This window comes from Geotrypetes seraphini, chromosome 2 (assembly GCF_902459505.1).
Source record: "Geotrypetes seraphini chromosome 2, aGeoSer1.1, whole genome shotgun sequence".
NCBI lineage: Eukaryota > Metazoa > Chordata > Amphibia > Gymnophiona > Dermophiidae > Geotrypetes > Geotrypetes seraphini.
The window spans coordinates 476,520,775-476,541,641 of NC_047085.1; the positions used below are offsets into that span (position 1 = coordinate 476,520,775).

The 20,867-nt window shown below is 43.5% G+C and overlaps 1 protein-coding gene and 1 non-coding gene across 4 annotated transcripts in view; one reads left to right on the forward strand and one right to left on the reverse strand.

Moving 5' to 3' along the window:
* Positions 1-9,544: 9,544 nt before the first annotated feature.
* Positions 9,545-20,867, reverse strand: part of CSRNP1 (cysteine and serine rich nuclear protein 1) — a 31,900-nt gene continuing 20,577 nt past the window's right edge. For all 3 annotated transcript variants that reach the window (XM_033931723.1, XM_033931722.1, XM_033931724.1), the window contains exons 4-5: positions 20,086-20,382; positions 9,545-16,373 (exon numbers count right to left, since the gene is read on the reverse strand). In XM_033931723.1, coding sequence (XP_033787614.1) covers positions 15,390-16,373; positions 20,086-20,382 — 1,281 coding nt within the window. In that variant the 3' untranslated portion in view covers positions 9,545-15,389. The remainder of the gene's footprint in view (positions 16,374-20,085; positions 20,383-20,867) is intronic.
* On the forward strand, positions 11,006-11,078 carry TRNAR-CCU. Its single transcript has one exon. It is a non-coding gene; the product is annotated as a tRNA-Arg (tRNA).

A 20,867-nucleotide genomic window follows, 5' to 3' on the forward strand; every position in this document is an offset into this window, starting at 1 on the left:
ATCAATCTGACTCTGGCATGGGGATGCAGATAGACCCTGAGGGCAGGAAGACGGTTTCAAGTAGTCCTGATTAAATCATGATTAGCTAAAATGTGTTAATGTATTAATCAGAAACTATTGTCCAAGGCATACTGGAAATTTAACTACAGCCTAGTATTCTTTTTTGGAAATTATAGGTATGCTTCACTGTTACAGCATCAGATTTTGCTTTAGGTGATATTTACTGGCTCTGTGGAGACCTCCGGCTCCGTGTTAAACTACCCAGCCAGTAGATAGGCCAGTGCGCTTTAGCTATACATAGATAAGATAGGGGTCCCAGATGAATTCAAGGCCCAAGACCAGGTTAAGGCTAGGTTTGAGTCCCTTATTACTATCAATAAGAATGTTGATTGGATTAATTACATTTATTATACTCAGCAACGCTTTGTTGGGTGTCTGTAAAATTCTCCTCAGTACCTTATCCTGTTGCACTTTTATTCCTGACAATGCAGGTCCCACGGGTAAGGTTACTATGGCCATTAAAAAATTAGAAGACCTCTCTGCTGAACTTAAACGTAATTCTGGTTTATCTAATCCTTGGGATCTGTATTTTATTTGGATGCAGGGGTGGGTGAAAGACCTTCTTATTGTTATAATCTTTATTATTATCTGAACTTTTGTTGCTTATGTAATTTTAGACTGTTCCTGCGCTGTTTGACTCATATTACAGCCCCTAAAACCTCTCCTCAAGAGACATATCTAGAATATCTCTCCCTCCACGCTCATGCTGTGCATTTATGATGTCATTTTCATGACGTAAGAGGGGATTGAAAGGACACATTTTAATGGATAAGTTTTCTGTCTCTGTCCATGCTGGAAGTAATCAAATGTAGACTCTCTTAATGGTTTGAGAAGAGGTCATTTAATTTATGTTAACGAAGTTAGCTCTCAGACAATGAAGGCTCGACCCCCCACTGCTATGTACCGGTTGAGATAGATAAAGGAAGCTTTTTACACCTTTTAGCTTTAAACAATGAAGTACATATCCTGCTCCTTTGTGATTACTTCTTTGAAGCCTATGTATCCTGTCACCAGATATGGTCTGTACGTCATCTGCTAATACCACTGAAAGAGATATAAATGAGTGCAGACTGATATTAAAACAGGCAAAATCTCTTTAGAATACTGTCTACCTATCTTTCTTTCTAAGGGGAATTGCCTCCAGATGACAGAGTGTTTTGCAGGGCAGTTTCGGGACCAAGAAACGGATCCTGTTCGTTTCACACACTTTTTGGGCTTGCAAGCTACTTTTAAAATGACCAATTCAAAATGATCTATCAACAATAAAATTAAAAAAAAAACACAAAGCACATTGTACGCTGAGAAAATGTTAATTATCATTCCTATTCTGGGGATTTTTCAAAGAGGTCAAGGCAGATGACTCTATGCACTGTCACTTCAGTAACAATCATACAAAAATAGTCAAATACCCCCCCTCTGTTTTTACTAAAGCACAATAGCAGTTTTTAGCGCAGGGAACTGCGCTGAATGCCCAGGGCTGCTCTTGATGCTCATAGGCTCCCTGCGCTAAAAACCGCTATTGTGGTTTAGTAAAAGGGGGGCCATAGTGCAAAATATAGACAGCAGATATAAATTCAGACACATTTTGATCACTAAATTTAAAATAATATCATTTTTCCTACCTTTGTTGTCTGGTGATTTCATCAGAATCTGGTTGCACTTTCTTCTTCTGACTGTGCATCCAATCTTTCTTCCCTTCTTTCAGCCTGTATGCTTACTCTCCTCCAGACCTCATTCCCTCCCCCAACTTTCTCTTCCTCTCTCCCTGCCCTTTCTTTCTCCCTGCCTCCCTTTCTTTTTTTCTCTCTTCATGCCCCCTTTCTTTTTCTCTGTTTCCCTTCTTTCCTTCTGGCTCCCTGCCTGCCCCCTTTCTTTCTTTCTCCCTGCCCTCCCTCAAGCCATTGCCGCCACCATCGAGGAACAGCCCCCCCAAGTCGCCGCCATCGGGTAACAGGCCCCCAAAGCTGCCGCCGCCCCAAGCTCTCCTTCCCTGCATCGGGCCGACCAGCATTCCTCTCCCCGACATCAATTCTGCCGTCGGAGAGGAAGTTCCGCCCAGCTAGGCAGCGATTGGCTGGCCCGAACTTCCTCTCCGACAGCAGAATTGACGTCAGGGAGAGGAAGGCTGCTCGGCCCGGTAGAATTTTCCGGACCTGACTGGCTGTGCACCCCCCCTAAGGCTGCACCCAGGGCGGACTGCCCCCCACACCCCCCCTTGGTACACCATTGTAGATACCTACCACTTCATGGTAGGTGTTTACTCCTAGATGCCTACTAGAAAGTAGGCATGTTTTGGGGTAGATTGTGGGTGGATCTCAGGCATGTTTTGACTGAGGCATACAAAGCAAAAACAAAGGAAAATCCAATGAATCTGCAGTGCAAGAACAGAACTAAACAGCAAAAACAAACTGCAGAGCTGTACAAGTTGCAGGAATTTTATTGAAAGTCAGTAAAATAGTTCCAAAGGATGGCTCTCTTGTGCATGAGGACCGGATCCACCACGGTCTGTGTTTTGGAGAAACATTTCTTCCTCATGGGTCCGAGTTGTTCTATGCTTCACTAATTGAGAACCATATGGATTACAACAATGTGGAATAAAATACTCAAACAAAAACACTCCTAACAGGTCGATGGCGGTGGGGGGGGGGGGAGGGGGCATCCCTCCTGCCCTATTTTTAAGCAGCGTGGTGGGGGGAGCATTGGGTGGCAGGAGAGAATGGGCATCGCTCCTGCCATTTGTGGGTCATGGGGGTTGCATTTGTCAGGGGCGGTGGCAGTTTTTTGACAGGTCTGCCTGTCATTTTTATTATGGAAATAAAATGAATAAAAAAAGACAGGCAGACCTGTCAAGAAACCAGCTGATCTGTCAGTAACAGAGTTACTTACAGGTCTGCAGCAGTTGGGTTTTAGGCTAGTAAAACCCAATTCAAAATAGCCAAGCAATTGTTAGTGAATCAATCGCTTGGCTATTTTACATGGAGTTTTACTAATTTGCATGGGTGGGTCAGATCGGGTCGGTGATTCATCGCACAGTAGCTTAGGATTGGGGAATGATCGCAAAACCAGTAAAACTGGTTTTGCCATCGTTGGTACAGGATCGGAAGCTTTAGTGAAATCTAGCTCTTTGTCAGGCTGCAACCCTATAGGTTCGTGTGTCAGGATGTCCCCTTCGTTCAAGTAATCAGGTACTGCTTGATGTCCCAGATTTTAAGCAAATTAGATTGGAAATGTATAGGGACTCGATCTTTATGAGTGTGGGACCTCATTATGGAACTCCCTTCCAAAAAGATTGTCTTTAGAAAATCTTTAACAGCATATCTGTTTTCTCAAGAATTTTTTTTTAATTAAAACAGAAATTTTATGTCGTGGAGTAGTATTTATTCTATGTTGTACGTTTGTATTTTGTAAACTGCTTAGATTTGTGGTATACAGTATATGAGATTTTTAAATAATCTAGTAATTATTTATTTTACTTGCTAAGTTCCTGTATAAGATGTCGCCCCCCCCCCCCCCCCCGATAAACAAGACTTGGACTTGGATGATATGAATGTGGTATTTTCAAATATATTTTATTGAGCTCGTCAAAGAGAAAAGAAAATGCACAGCAGAATATAGCAAAAGACAAGCTCACAATTTAAGAGATAGAGTCCCAACACAACACCACCCTGCCCAACCACCCAAACTCCTACCCCCAACCCTCCCCACCCCCAGTCCTCCTTCAAGCTACAGAGCAATGTGCAAACCACATGATAAGGCAGTTACATAGACTCAGACACAGGCAATGAACACAATAAGGTGCAACGAACTACACATTAACAGTTCAATAAATAGCTACGAGCCAGGGGAGTTATAGTGTTCCAGAAGGGCTCCTAAGTATACTGAAAGGTGCGCCCCTGCAGAGAAGAAAAATCCAGGATATCTCTGCATTCCCACATCAGGAGCGTAATCAGGTGACACCGCCAGAGGGAATAATCTGGAGCCTCCACCTCCAGCCACTTGAGCAGGATGCATTTCAGAGCAACGAAGACCATCCATTTCAGAAAGGCAGCAGCCCCCTCCTTAGGGGAAAATAATGAAGAGGAGCTCCAAATAAGGAAAGTGGGGAACATTGTATAGTAATGTTCCAGAGGCACTCCACAAAAAGAAATAAGGAGTCCCAGAAAGACTGAATCGCAGGACAGGTCCAAAACATATGTCCCAAACTAGCCTCGGGTACCTGACAGCGAAAGCGGGCAGCCGATGCTTGGAACCCAGAGAGATAAGCCCTCTTAGGAGAAATGTACAAGCACAAGATCAACTTATAGTGTTGTTCCCAAAAAGTGGTATATTTTCAAAATACAAACAACTTTCTGACAGATGAATGTGGTATAAAATACACATACTTGCTCCTGATCAGTCCTGTCATATACAGGACAGATTGTAGAAGTCTGTATGGCATTGGCCACATTGCCCCGTGTCAGTCGCTGTCAAAGCTAACTTCAGCCCATCCTGTCTTTGCTATATAAGGGACAAAGACTGTAGAAGTCTGTCCAGCATCAGCTTCACTTCCTCAATGCTGTAGCTATATTTGAGCATCACTCCTGCGGTTCATAAACAAAATTATAATTGTTTATCCGATGATCTTTTGAGTTTTACATTGATAGTTCTATTTAGGGATCCTTTGTGTCTATCCCACACATTTTTGAACTCAATCACTGTTTTTACCGCCACAGGAAGGCACAAGGCATCCACCACCCTCTCCCTGAAGAAGTCTACCACCCCGCAACTTCATATTATGTCCTCTTGTTTTACCATTTCTCCATTTCTGGAAAAGATTTGTTTGTAGATTAATAGTACCATTCAAATATTTAAACATCTGTATCATATCTCCTCTATCCCTTCTTTCCTCAAAGGGAGGGAGAGTCCATTTCCCAGAATCTTTGGGGTTTTCTTTACTTTTGACTTATAACAAGTCGCTCCAGTATCTTAGATGCAAAGCTGCCAAATTATTCAGTTCCGGGAGACTTTTTGGCCAGTCTTGAATTTACATTCCAAAGTAGTGTGGGAGTTGTTGTTCCCCATTCTACCCACTGGAAACTGTGCTGAAGTTCCCATAATGCATCAGGATGGGGTGGTCCTAAATCCAGGACTGGCCTAAAATCTCCCTCTTAAAAAAGGGTAACTTGGCATCATTGCAGATGGTGCTCCAACAACTTTAATTCAGTTGCTTCAGTAAAACATTATCTTTGAAGTAGAATCTGCTTCTTCTCTCTAAAGTGATTTACAAGACACTCTTTCAGGATCCCTTTGCTTTTTACCAGTAGGATTTCATATCAGGTAAGCTGCAGAATTCCTCTGCTTTGCAGATCAGCCTAGGAGGTACTGTCATCCCAGAGATTTTGAATTTATATTCCAAAACAGTGTGGAACAGATCATTTCTATACCGCATAACCAGTAAGTTCGATGTGGTTTACAAAATTTAACAAATACAAACTATAGAGAATGGATTAATTTGCGAACAAATGTGTCTTCAGTTGCTTTCAAAAATGATTGTAAGACATGGAACTCGATAACAAAGGTTTCAGTTCCTTGTTCCAGAAAGTCGCCTGATAAGAAAGCAAAGATTGGGGGTATTTTGTGTAACATGTAACGACATCCTTTGACAGATGGAAAAGTAAAAAGGCTGTGTGAAAGCTTGATTGAGTAAAGGAAAATAATTCAGATAATAATTCAGATGGGCGCCATGCCGAAGAGGACATTGTAACAAAGGCAACCGAATTTAAATTTAATTCGAGCCTCCACTGGAAGCCAGTGCAATTCTCAATAATGACTCACATGATCAAACTTTTTCAATCCATAGATCAGGCAAACTGCTGCATTCTGGACTATGCCTGATCCTGTCCATTAAAATCAGCAGTAGTCCCATAATGCATTAGAATCCAGGACTGTCCCAAAATCTGAAGACTGGAACTGGGTAGCTTTGCATCTGTCATCCACATATCCAGACTTAGCTTTCATTTTGTTTACTGCTGATAGCTTCTCTCCTTGGTGGCTGAACCAGAATGGCACATTATCAGTAACTGGAAGTGTTAACTTTTTCACCAGACTACGGCCAGGATTCACTAAACCTCCAAACCGTGCACAATCCATTTCTGTTTGCATGCCGGCCGACTGATTCAGTAAAGGCCTGCATACAAATGGGGACGATCGTCAGCATGTACACTACACGCCCCCTACCCACAGCCAGAGCGATCCCCGCTCATGCACACACCCTGACAGTAGTAACAGGAGAAGCAGCCTCCTGTCACTGCAGTCAGGGCTCAGCCCAGTCCAGATCACTGTTGCCTGTTCCTGGACTCTCCTGCTCTCTGTCGCCGTTCCCTGCAGTGCAAGCCCCTGGTTTTAAAGTGGGCCTGCACTGTGGAGAATGGCGGCAGAGAGCAGGAGAGTGCGGGAGCAGCCAAGAGAGATTTGCCCGACACCCCCCCCCCCCAGGCCCCGATCTCTCCTGACTGTCCTGCTCTGCTATGCCTCCCCCCTCCCGGAGAAAAAGGCAGACCTCCCTCCTGCCATCAGCATTTAAAAAAAAAAAAAAAAATGCTTTATGCATGCAGCACGGTCCTCCCTCGCTTTCCCTCCCTGCATGGCCCACACCCCCTGGCACCAAAAGTTGTGAGCAGGAGGGGTGCTCTGTCCCTCCTGCTCCTAGGCCAACCATCGCCCAGCCCACCCCTGGTCAGCCCAGGCGGTCGGGCCCTGCCCACCTACCCAGTACCTGTAAAATAGTTGGGAGCAGGAGGGGTGCGCAGTCCCTCCTGCTCCTTTGGCAAGACTCCCCAACATCTTCGGGAGCAGGAGGGGTGCCCGGACCCTCCTTCTGCTCCTATGCACCGCCAAAATCTTCAGGAGCAGGGGGAAAATCCTCCTGCTCCTACTCTTCAGCCAGCAGTCGCCCAATAGCAGCCTTAGGCCCCGCCCAAGCGCATCATCTGATACACGGGGAGAAGCCTAAGGCCGTGATTAGCTGAAGTGCCTCAGGCTCCTCCCTTTGGAGGGGCCGGGGCACCTCAGCCAATCAGGGACTTTCTTAAGGAGGAGTCTAAGGAAGTCACTTATTGGCCATTGTTTTGGCCAATCAGGGACTTCCTTAGACTCCTCCTTATGGAAATCCCTGATTGGCTGAGGTGCCCCGGCCCCTCCAAAGGGAGGAGCCTGAGGAGCCTCAGCCAATCAGGGCCTTAGGCCTCTCCCCGTGTATCACATGATGTTCCGGGGCAGGGGCCTAAGGCCACTATTGGGCGGCAGGAGGCTGAAGAATAGCAGGAGGAGGGTCCGGGCACCCCTCCTGCTCCTGAAAAAAGACAGGCAAGCCTGCCAAAAAGCCTGCAGACCTGATGGTAACTCAGGTTTACAGCAGTTGGGTTTGGCAATAGTAAAACCCGACTCAAAATAGCCAAGCAATTGTTAGTGAATCAATCGCTTGGCTATTTTGCATGGGGTTTTACTAATTTGCATGGGACGATCGGGATCGGATCGCTACAGGCATTAGTGAATTGGGTCAGAGGGAAATCTGGTCGTAAAGGCTTAGTAAATCTAGCCCTACAGCAGATGGCTGAAGATTCCCAAATCCCTTTGTACTGTAGGAGCAAAATATCTGAGAAAAGGATTATCTCCTCTCTTAGGAGAAATTAAGTCCCAGACAGTTGGGGAGACGGGGACACTTTTCCACTCCACTTTAGTCCATTTTCATAAACATACAGAAGAATAAGACAAGAAGCTTAAATCACACTTCCACCTTCCTGCTCTTAAAAGTCAGGAGCAACCATCCTCTGGGTATGTTGGCTGCTCAAGGGACCCATACATATTCCAGTGTACATCCCTCCTGCACCTCATTACTGGAGAAGAGAAGGAAAATCATAGGTATGTGTATTCAGTTCATTAGTGTGCATTAAAAAAAATTAATGCACACTAAAATCTGTGAACCAAGTACATGTTGCAGTTGATTAGAACACATCACAATGCTAAAGCATGTTTAAAATTTTCTATTAAAAAAAGAATGTTTTTTTGTTGAATTTCTTTACACATCGGGGGGGGGAAGGGGGAGAGAAATGTATTTTGATTATTAAAATTTCTTAATTATAATATTACAATTACATAATATGTCTTCTTGTATTAATAATTGAGAGGAGGAGGGAGAAAATTATTGTTTTATGTATAAATTGTGTATTTAATAGTGCATTTTATGAAATGTTTATACTCAAGTAATTGTATTGCACTGTCAAAGTTTAAAAATCAATAAAGATTTATAAAAAAAATAAATAAAAAAAATGAATAAGTGAAACAAACATGAAATAAAAACAAATATTAACTGAATTCTTTTTGCTGAGCATATCTGTAAAATACCACCTAAGCATCTCTTCTCATTTCCACTTTTTCTGTACCACTCTGCTCTCAGGGCTGTTTTAGCACATTCCATTCTGTGGAGCACACCATTCATTACCCTCTCAAAACCTGTCTTTGCTTAAAAGGATTATTGCTTTTGGTGACCTTTTACTAACGTGCACTAAGCCCCCAATGCAGGCTTACCACAGGATATACTAAAGTGGCTTGTGGTAATTTCCCTGCTTGCAAGTGGGAATTGTGGGTAAACTATTTTTTTAAAAAATGTTGAGGGGGCATGTTATGGGCAGGAGTAGGCATAAGCACTAACTGGTTTACTCAGGGTTAAGATGGGAGGACTTACCACTTCCTAAATAGGTGATAAAATTTGCTTTGCACATAATCAGTACATAAGAACATAAGCAATGCCTCTGCTGGGTCAGACCTGAGGTCCATCTTGCCCAGCAGTCCGCTCACGCGGCAGCCCAACAGGTCCAGGACCTGTGCAGTAATCCTCTATCTATACCCCTCTATCCCCTTTTCCAGCAGGAAATTGTCCAATCCTTTCTTGAACCCCAGTACCGTACTCTGTCCTATTATGTCGTCTGGAAGCGCATTCCAGGTGTCCACCACATGTTGGGTAAAGAAAAACTTCCTAGCATTAGTTTTGAATCTGTCCCCTTTCAACTTTTCCGAGTGCCCTCTTGTTCTTTTATTTTTCGAAAGTTTGAAGAATCTGTCCCTCTCTACTCTCTCTATGCCCTTCATGATCTTGTAAGTCTCTATCATATCCCCTCTAAGTCTCCTCTTCTCCAGTGAAAAGAGACCCAGTTTCTCCAATCTCTCAGCAAATGAAAAAAATCTCTATTTTACTGCAGTGGTAAAAATGGGTTTAGCTTGCAGGAAAGTCACATGTTTGGATGCATCAAAACCAGATTTTGCCATAGCTTAGTAACAGGGTCTCTTAGTAACCAAATCCATAAGGCCTCATGTGCAATGATATAAATTTCCATAACTGAGTAACTTGCCTCTTTAAAAAAACAGGGGTTTGGGGAAGGGGACACTTAAGTAGTAGAAACCTGACCAAGGATATTAGCTACAGGAAATTAAGACAGCATAGTCTGAATTTGTTAAACCAAATTGTTTTGTTTTTATTGAAAGAGTAATGCAAATTTCTTCATATTGCTCTGATGAAATGACAAACAGTTGCAGACAACATGCTTTTCTCTAACAAACCCCAACCCTGATCCTTTTCAACAAATGGAAATGCATAAGGTAAAAATAAAGCATTTTTTCATGTGTACCTTTAAGCAAAAAAATAAAATTGCAATATATACACAAGAAAGCTAAAATAAAGCAGCTTGAAACAAGAGTTTCAATCAATAGATTAGATAATTACAGATCGTCAATAAATACCCAATTTTAACTTCTTTTTTTATAGTTGTTTTTTTTTTTTACATGAACAATGAAACATATTTACAGTTTTGTGCCCTGGAGGGAAAAAAAAATAGATCTTTAATTTAGATATTTTCCCCTTTCCCTCCCTCAACTTTTGGCACAAATAAATGAATAAATTAGATGCAAAAATTCATAAACTGCAGGAGTCTGATCTTTCATTCACCTCAAATTAAATAGAAAGCTGCACAGAGAAAGCTAGGAATGTTGTAAAGGAAATGAACCTCTTGATTAGTGACAATACACACAGAAAACAGTACCAGGCATTCCCCGATGAAGGATGAGTTAATCATTTTAGTCGGATTATCTGTATTAAAAAAAAAAAAATTCCCCCTTTATCAGTAGTATGCAGGCCACATCCACTGTAAATTTTGGCTTTTAATCTGTGTGGAGAATTGGTGTTTTTTTCCCCCCCGGATACGCCCACGGTGAAACCATGAATTTAAAATGTCTGCTCTCTGGTGGCACCGTTCATCTTTACTTCAAAAATAGTATAAACTGTTAACAAAGGAAAATGATTGGCCAGAACAGTGACAATAAGGTCCCGATTCGGTAAGCAGATGCCACTCCCAGAATCGCAGACAATGGCGCATAGTGATGCTGAAGTCTGGCACCGCCCCACTTCTGGGCTTCAGCATCACTATTCTCTACTAACCATCAGGGACCTAGGAGCTGGTCCTGGAGGCTGCGTAACAGCGGTTTTATTTATATATATATATATTTTTTTTAAGAGGGTTTGATTGGGTTTTAATGGCGTGACTAATTATCACACAACTTAAAACCAATTAAGTTAGGCGGAGGTGGGGTGGCTTTTGTTGATTCCAGCCCTACATGGTTACTTATTTTTAAATCTATTGGAAACAGTCCTACAATGTATACACCCTGTTGTATACCATTTTTTCTTCTGTCTGCCACTGGAGCAGCAGATGACAGGCATGGATCTGCAAAACACAAGTGTAGTTTCCCTGCTTAGCGTGCCGGTCACATTCGTAGTGGGAGAGGGGGAGTCGATGCAGCATCTGGAGTTTTGGCGAGTGGGGTGGTGGTAGCAGCATTGCCCCTATTACCCCACTCCCTCCCAATGATCCCTATGTCCTGAAAAGGTGTTTTCGTAAAGGCCTGGAGTGTATGAGCCCCAGTGGCCTAATGGATAAGGCATTGGCCTCCTAAGCCAGGGATTGTGGGTTCAAGTCCCATCTGGGGTGATTCACTTTATGATGGGCAGACTACATGGGCCATTTGGCCTTCATCTGCCGTCATGTTTCTAAAGTTGGGTATTTCAAAGCAGTTTTACCCTCAAGAGGGCAACTCTCCATTACCAATGGCACAGAATAACGATTTAACCTTTAAAAGCAGCTCAAACTAACATGCACCTGACCTCCTCAGAGCTGTGGCTACTTCCTATTTCACATTACAAGAGCAGGGCGTACGAGGTAGGCAGAGCCTGATGTCGTGGACCATCAGGCAACATAGGAAAGAGATATGCATGCAAATTATACCTAGCCTTTGCAAATACGAGAACCTGTCGTGGTTGCACCCTTTATATATGTGAAATAATGATGGGACACACACTGAGAAGATGAGTGCATGACTCCCCCCCAAAAAAAAAGAAACCCTCTCTTCTGAACCACTGACTTGCATACTACTGAACACGGAGGGGAAGGGGGAGGGGGCATGAGAGAGTAAAATTCCATTCTGGTGTGTATCGACATTACATGTGTAACAAACATAACACGCTGGGATGGAGATTTCTCCCCCGTGGCTCCTGAACGGTCAGCTTTTAAACACTGCAGAAAACACATTTACAAAAACTTATTTACAGCAAATTAGATCTTGCGTCTGTTATACAAACCAGGCCGACATGCAACTGTAGGACTGGTATAGGCACTTATGTGTACCACTACAATACAGAACCACGCCTGATCACTAGTCAATTTGTCAAAAAAGTGCAGAATTGCTACACCCGAGTGGTAGTATTTTGGGGGAAAACAAAGAATAAACATAGGTAGAACAGATCCTGTTCCTTCATGTCTGCATAACCATTTTGCTATCTCTAACCACTTGTTTTCCCATCAAGAGAGCTTCTGCACTACGTCTTATAGCCTGCTAGAACCTTCTCAGGGCACCAACATGACCGTGCACAAATGCTTTGTCTTTTCACACAGAAAAGGGTTTTCTTTTATTACACCCAAATGGGATATTCCTCCATTTTAAAATAGTAATGGATTTACATTTTTTTAAAAAAAGTTTCCAAATTGTATTGTTGCAATTTATTGGAAAAAAAAGTATAAAAAGCAGGAAAAGTTCAATACTTTAATTTTTAAGTATTTTATCTAAATTAATGTACTTATAAAAACAGTATAAATAGTCTGGTGTATATATATATATTATATTTTTCATTAATAAAGTATCCATTTGGCATAACATCCTGTAAAAAAAAAAATAAAAATGAATCACACAAAGTGAGACATCCGTAGGTTCCCTCCATGGCTTTTAAATCAAGCTATGGCTCAGTTTATGTGCTCAAGTATATTTAATGATATACTCAGCTATTACAGAGGCAATATAGAGAAGAAATTGAACCTGCGTTTCTCTTTTGGCCACATACACCAACAAAAGCTATTCTGGTAACAAAATAGTCTCAGTTTTGTGAAGGAAAGCAGAAAGAACACAGGTTCATCTTTGTCAGCCAGGTTAGCTCTACAGTATCTAAGATGGGGCCACAATAATACACTGATTAATGAACTAAGCATAAAAAGTTGTGTGTGTGTGTGTGGGGGGGAAGGGTTACAAATGAATAAGAAGCCATAGAGGGAAGATATGCATACAAACCTAAGGAGAGGCATTTCACTGGATGCACATGTTAAACCCTTTGCACTTATAGCAGTAAGGAACACTTGCTTTATATATGGAACACAGCACTGTGTTGCTATCTAGTGTTCCATGTATTTAATTTTAACAAGAAAGTCCCATGGATCAGGAAGGCCATTGTACTACACCTTCCACTGTTCATCTGCATATTCAGGCACCATATGAGATCCCTTAAGATCTTATGGCCAAATCCTTAAGAAATTAAAATAAATTATAAAATAATTTATGATCTTTTTTTAAATACACTAGTTCACACTCATCATGAAATATTTTAGGGTTCACTTCCATATCAAAAGCAATGGTCAGTCCACACATTTCAAATTTCTACTACCAAGATATGTGTTGCATTTGAAAAGAAAAAACAAAATGAACGAAAAGCTCCTGCAAGAGGCCTGTGTCTGTGCCCAGCCTGAAAGGTCATTTTCCCTCTGAAAAGTGTGTCATCTTTCAGAGTGGTGTGTACCCAGGACTTATTGCACTTCCATGTCCACTAACAAAAGCACAGTGCTTTTATCTTTTCAACGTACTGAGCGTAAAAAAAAATATAAATAAAAGCAGATATATTATGTAAAACAAAAACAAAAATAAGATGATTGTACACATAATAGATCTGAGGTATTCCCCGATTTAAATAAGAGTCATGCTAGTTCAAGCTTCCGACACTCCCACAGATCTGGATTTTGTAATAAATAGGTGAAGAGTACTTCAGATTGAATTAGTGTATGGACTGGTCTGTAAACCTCTGGGGTTCTGAGAGTAAAGGGACCCCACTTCTTATACAGATCATTTTGTTTCCCACCCCCTCCCACAATTACCCATTACTGCCACAATAAATACAATTTTTCTAAGACACAGTTAAAAGCTTCAGAATTTTTAACCAGTTTCCAGCAATTTCTGAATACGACTGTTGGTGGGGCAGCATTCCCATCCCCCAATGTCCATTTCAGGAAGACACACACATGGGGCTAGATTCACTAAGGCCACAGATCAGATCCGTGAGCGAACCGATCCGTGACTGGGGGGGGCTGATTCACGAATTGCCCTTATGCAAATGAGGGCGATCGGATTCACGCCACTAACCGACTGCACGGATCGCTCTCCAGCGATTTCAACGCACGCGCAGACCATCTGTAGATGGTCTATGCATGTGCTGGCCCTTTGTGGCAGGCAGAGCTGCAAAGAAAACTTTTTTCTTGTTTTTTTAAAATTTTTCACGAGCCCGTGGTTTTAACCCACTTTAAATCCGCAGGTTAAAACCACGGGCTCTAACTGAAGGGGAAGGCAAGGAGAGTCAGGGCAGCGAGAGGAGTGTCAGGGCAGGAGAGCAGGAGAATTCAGGCAAAGAGCAGGAGATGCCGTCGGAAAGCACGTGAGCGTCTGGTCTCCCGCAGCCACTTCTTTTGTTGATCGGCCAGCCCAGTCGGTGTTCCAGATTTTAGTGAATCGCTGCCTGCCTACATTTGCATGCCGTTCCCCCTAATTTGCATGCGCAGATCAGAGGTTGCTCGGCACCAAGGTTAGTGAATCGGGTCGGGGAACAATCGGGTCGCAAAGCGGTGGGACACGATCGGTGTCCTTTGTGAATCTAGCCCATGGTATCCGTTAATATATCTTCTTTAAGCATTAAGTAAAAGCAACAGAGCCTCCTCCTTATGGTAGATCTGAAAATTAACTGGAGGCCACCTCCTTCTTTTCCCCTCTGCTAAGCTCCTCTTTATCAGCTACAGTGACTGACAAGCTGGTTGGAGGCGATAAGGAGGCAGATTACAGACCTCACATATCAGCTTGGCCAGGACAGCATGTCCCAGTGGTAGCAGTTAGTTTGTACATTGGCCAAATGAGCATAAACCACAAAGGAAAGTGATGGGAAAAAATTAAATCTATGTCTTACAAAAACAGCATCAAAAGTTAATATACAGCCCTTAAATTTCACACTGAGAACACACAATCATCCCTCAAAATCCTTTCAGAAAAGTTACTTCCAAAGATCTTGCATAGAGAGTTCCACAAATGGAAGCACGGGATCTTTTTCGTAAAGACCACACATCCTCTCTGAATGGGTGGGGGGAGGGATGACTGTGTACATTTGCTTGTGAAATTAGGGACTGTGTTTATTTAAAAAAGAAAAAAATTTCAATATTGTTTTGTAATCATAAATTCACACACTGCTTGGTTCCTTCTCCCTCCCCAATCACTCTTTTTTATTTTTTGGTTATTTGTTGTCTGAGCTGCAGTGGTTCTTTCTTACAAAAAAAAGAAGTCATACTAGTATCTTGGTAGGTCCTTCCAGCCAAACTCTACTTGTGGTTTTGTTAAAAATTGGACAAACTCTCCTTTAACAACAATAAAAAAAAAACCCTAACAAAAAAACGACTCTCCCTTCTACCTGCCTCATGGTCAAAATGAGTAGGATGGAGGAGGCTCTGTTGCTTGATAAGATCCCCTTGATAGCAGAATCTCACTGAAGTGGCAGCTACATCTAATTCATGAAAGACAGAGAAGGTGGTGTCTGTGTAAACCTCACATAGAAAACAACAAATAAAAGAATAAAACTAAAAGCAAAAAACTTTTCAGTATTCTCTCTCTGTCTGAGGAAGCAAATTTAAATTTCTTTTCTTATTCCACTCAAATCTGCTCCCCCTTTTCTAGACCTTCACAGTTTCAATAAGAGATGACTTGATAGCATCTTCTAAGAGTTGATTGTCTGTAAATGGGGCTGGGGTCTCTGGAAGAGATTCTGACAGGCCAATCAAGGACTCCAGAAAACAGGAGCCTGGATCTCCTGATGAAGGGAAGCTGGAAATATTGGGCAATTGGAAATGCAATGCTATGTTGTCTAGGTTCTCGTATTCCTTCAAGGAGTTGTACAGGGGACCCAGATTATAGTCAGAATAAGATGGAAAGAAGTCCAGAGAGTCGGCAGAAAGGCTGATATCTGTGTAGCTCTTGGAGTATGGATCTGCTGAGGATGTGTAGCTAGAGAGCCCATCCAGAAGGCAGCTGGCATCCTGGTTTGCGTTTTCATCCAAGCACTCTGAAATATTTGACAAACGACTGGAGTAACTGTCCAAGCCCAGTCTTCCAATGTTGGAAATGCATTGGTCGCCTAGGTTGTCGCAGAAAAAGTCCTCAGGGTGGAAGTAGCTCAGGTTGTCTTGACACTCACTGCTGGTTTCCTCATTCTCCGAGTCGTTGAAGTGAAGGATTCTAGCTAGGCCATCGTCATCGATGTCGGACTGCGACTTATCTAACTGGACACCCTCATACTGTTCATCAGAGTCCTCAGTCTGACCCGAAGATGCGGACGAGTCTGTCATGTCACTGCTACAGCTGTTGTCCCCGCTAGTCTCCAGGTCCATGTTGAACTGGAAGGCCGGCGTGAGCGGTGTTGCCCTGTCTTCAAACATGCCTACGGCGCACCCAAATGGCTGAAGCGGCTCTTGGCAAGGCGGCTCTGGTTCTGTAGCTCCCTCATCCCTCTCACTGCTCTGCTGCTTCTCTTCCAACTCCAGCCTCATAATTGTGTGAATATAGTGCGTCTGCACCCGAGCTTGGTTGAATTCTATCCTCCCTTCTGTATTTCCACAGCCATCCTTAGTACAGCCACATGGGAAGGATGTGTGATCCATCTGAAAAAGGAGATACAAGATGGTGAAATTTAATTGGCAGATGAATACCATTTCGCTTACGACAAAATACTAAAACAAAACCCTCACAAAGTCACAGTATCAAAGAACAAGAATTGCTGGTCTGCAGAGTGGTTGTGCCTAGATGAATCCCTTGATCACAGCTGTCAGGGAGTTTGCCCAATACAGTAGGCACAAAAAGATAGGACTTAACCCTTTATTTGCCATTGTCATTCAGAAGCAACAGATGTCTTCTATGGCTCTTATGGGAGATCTGCATCTCCAAATGGCACTGTCGCTCTCTCGTTCAACATCAAGTTACGTAAAGCAGCCATTTCCCCATCTGCCAATTAAAGGGATAAGTCAGTCAAAATGATCAGGGGATCCTTATCCATGACTGTGGCGCCAAACCCTACGCGTAATCAATACTTCGCCTGTAGATGGGAATTCCTTGACAATTACAAAAATCAGGATACTGGGGGAGGGGGGGAATATCCCCATTTTCTTTTGCTTCTTATAATTGCATGGTGCGACTGCAAACCAGCGAACCCTTCCAATAAGCAGGCAACCTTATTATGCAAAAAAAAAAAAAAAAAGTGTAGTACTTTGATCCTTCACCATGAGCTGTAACATACTTCACACCAAGCCCAGTCAACAAATGCGACAGTGATGACAAATGCAGGCGTGTGATGAGAGATGATCATACTTCAGTGGCAAGGCTGATGCATGTCATCGTGTTTAGCCAGTGGGGTAGTGAGGGGGGGCGGTGGTTCACCCCGAGCGCCATCTTGTCTTCCTCTCCACCCCTTCCTGACCCCCCCCCCCAACTACGCCCTTCCCTTGTACCGCTTTAATTTTCCCGGCGCAAGCAGTATCATGGAACTTGCTGCCCGTGTCAGCTCTCTCTGTTTAACTGTTCAAAAGCCAAAACTAAATGTCTGGGAAATGACATCATAGGGAGAGCCAACACGGCACGGGCAGCAAGACCGTGATGCTGCGCGTGCCTGGATAATTAAAGAGGTACCGGGGGGGGGGGAAGGGGGCCAGTCCTGCGAGAACCGACAGCAGCCATTCAGGGAGTGGCGAGGGGCCAGGCTGGAGCACGCAAAGCTCGCGCCTGCCTTGGGCGCTACAGCAGTATGCCGGGGGGCTCGAGCACCTGTGTATCCCAGCGGCTTCCAGACCTGGTCTCGAGGGGGTTTATGTTCTGGCATCCTCTTCTGCTTTACACTTACAGCGCTGGACCACCGGAATTTAAAAAAAAAAAAAAGGTACGCGCGGAGGGGGGGGGGGGGTGGGAGGCCCTGCCTGCCTACCACTGGTAGACCTGCCCTGTCCCGGCCTACCACTAGACCTCCAGAGGGGGAACAGGGCAGGGTACACCGGTAGGTCCCTAGGCATGAGGAGATTCAAGCTCCCGATGCTGCCACTAAGTGCAATGCTTATTGAACAGAGGAGTGGCCTAGACTGACAACCAGGGGAGCAGAGGTCAAATCCTGCAACTGCTCCTTATGACCTTGGACAAGGCACTTAACTCTCCATTGCCTCAGGTACAAAACTTAAGACCCGAAGACCTCCAGGGACAGAAAAATACCTGCTGTACCTGAGTTATCACATTAACCCTTTATTTGGCATTGTTGCTCAGAAGCAACATGTGTCTTCTATGATTCTTATGGGAGACCTTCACCTCCAAATGGCACTGTAGCTCTCTTTCAACATCAAGTAAGGTAAAGCAGAAGTTTTCACCATCTGCCAATTAAAGGATTAAGCTACTAATGAGCTAAATCTAAATTAATAGTAACAATAATATACTGTGGATAAGGCACACACTGATTGTAAAGTAGAGCAACAAGCAAAATAAATATTAAGAATTGACTGATGTGTTTCAAATTTTGGATTTTTTGCTTATATAGAGATTAGAGAATGACACGGGGACAAATTTTTCTCCATGTGAGCAGAAACTCATTTTCCCATCGAGTTCTTTTCTTGTCCCCGCCCCATTCCTGCAAGCTCCTTCCTCATCTGCACGAGCCTCAAACACTTTAAAATCATAAGTATTCGAGGCTTGTGCGGTTAAGGCACAGCTCGCAGGAATGGAGCAGGGACAGGGAAATTGAGTTCCTGCAGGGACAGAAAAATTTCTCTCCCTGTCATTCTCTAATAGATACAAGTTCTTAAATGTTTAATGAAACACTTACTTTGACATAACTGTTCACCATGTCTTTGGGCTGCCAGGAAGCAAATCACAAAGTCATGCTGAAAATGTCAATGCTTTTCTAGTTTTTTAATTATATTTTGAGGGATCAGAATGCCTTAGGTAAGGCCCTGTAGGAAAGTGCATAAGCCCCCCCCCCCTTTCCATCTTTGCTACTGTACATGTTCAAGCCTTTATAGCTTCAAAGATATATAGATGCCTCAGGGCTAAAGGCCTGCTGACTCAGGCTCTTGAGGGGAGAAGACTGGAGGAGATGAGCTGGGTGGAAAGCGGGAGAGGGAATGACAATTTGCTCCGACATTCAAACACACAGTAGGTCTTACCCACAATTAACATCCAGCTATATCTACACCTGGCCACTAGGTGTCACCATAGCATAAAGGTCGAGAGTCCTCCAGCCTCCCCCACCTCTGCAGCAATTTAAACTAAACCCCGATTCTCAGCATGGGAGGGCACAGCTTTTGCCTCCAAAACAACAGGCCAGCTCTTGACAATTGATAATTTGAACTAATCTATCACTAAGGGACCAATTACTACAAAGACACCCCTGACCTTACATTCTGTCCTTCTGAATCTGCTTGCATACAGTGAAATAATGATATTATCAGACCAGTCAACTCTTTGCAGTTTTTTTTTTTTGAATGAACCAGCCTTACACGCTTGAAGTTTTGGTTTACAGTATTTGGGGGTTGTTCCTCTAACAACAGTTTCACGTAAATGTTAGAGAGAAGGAAGGTACGGGCGTGCTTCTTTCACTTCTTAGGTGAAAAAACAGCAGCTAAAGGAGCCTTTCGGAGATTGTTCTGTATAAGGGCCAATGACCATCTCTTGTGATATGTGCTGCTCACAGATATGCAAAGTTCAGCTGCTCAAAATATCAGGGGTAATATTCAGCCGGCAGCAGTCATTATTTTAATAAGTGCTGACCATTGCTGTCATCTACATTCGGCCCGGCTATTCAACGTCAGACTACGTCCAGAAGCCAACACTGAATATCCAGGTTTGTGGCGAGACCCCAAAGTTACATGGGTATAGCAAATATTAAGTACCACAGACACATGATGGCAGAAGGCCAATTGGCCCATCGCCACATAGCTAACCAGGCAAAATAAGGACTTAGCATTTGTGTGGTCTTATTTGCTCACTTAGCTATGCAGGCACCAGTTTGAATATAGCCACATAACTTTCAGGACCGACCCTGAGCCTTCCTCAACTGGCTGGTTAAGAGCCGATATTCAGTGGAACTGCCTGGCTAATTGCCGTTGAATACTGGCACATTGCCAGCTGAGCAGGGTTTAACCGGGCCAAAACCTCTCCGGTCTGGTTAAACCCTTTTGAATATCAGATCCATTATATTTGGGGGGGGGGGAGGGGGGGTTTGTTGGTCTTGAATAATGACATCCTTCCCCTCCCCAGAGGGGTCACCTGCAGCCTTTCACTTAACTTGCAGGACAAACAGAAGAGAGCGGGCAACAGAGGAAGGCGAGTCTCCGCACGTACCTGGCATTTGATGCCTGCCAAGCTGCAGCCGCACGTCTCCGGCTCGCAGATCTCCTGGCAGCTGCAGCCACAGTCCTCTCGGGACAGGCGAATGCTGTTCAGTTCCCGTTTCTCCTCCTTGTCGATCTTCTTCACGCCCACCCCCTTCAGCAAAGTGCGTCTTTTCTTGGCAGAGTAGGGGTGAAGAAAGAAGTTGTCCTCCGTTTCAACTCCATTCACGTCTATGTCGTCGTCAGAAATGTCGTCTGTGGTTAGTCGACTTGCCTCTTCAGACTCTCTAGTACCGTTCATAGTTAACTGTTCAGAAAAAAAAGAAGTTGGTCAAATATTTAATGCATCCCGAGAGGTGGAGGCATCTTCCATTAACAGACTACAGGCCAGCTTAACCCTTTCAGGACCATAAGGATCGTAGGCCAATTTTTGTGGTTTTGACGACATTTTAATGGTGAAAAGGGCTTGCAGATGCCAAAAAATTGATTTTTTTTTTGTGAAATATCATTATTTTTATTTAAAAAATCACACTTCTGGCTTATGGACAGTGTGGCAAGTGAATCTTCTCGTCAATCTGGCAACGACGCTAATGAATGAATGTCGGAACCAGTTTGTTTACATAAAGGCAGTATCATATGGAATCCGTACATATCAAATTTAGAACTGTAGACTATCCCAATCAAAATTTATAGGATTTTAAAGTTATGGGACAAATAGGTCCCTTGGTCCTGAAAGGGTTAAACAAGGTGGGTAACAAAATAACACCTAGTCCAACCCCCTCCAGCCCCTCC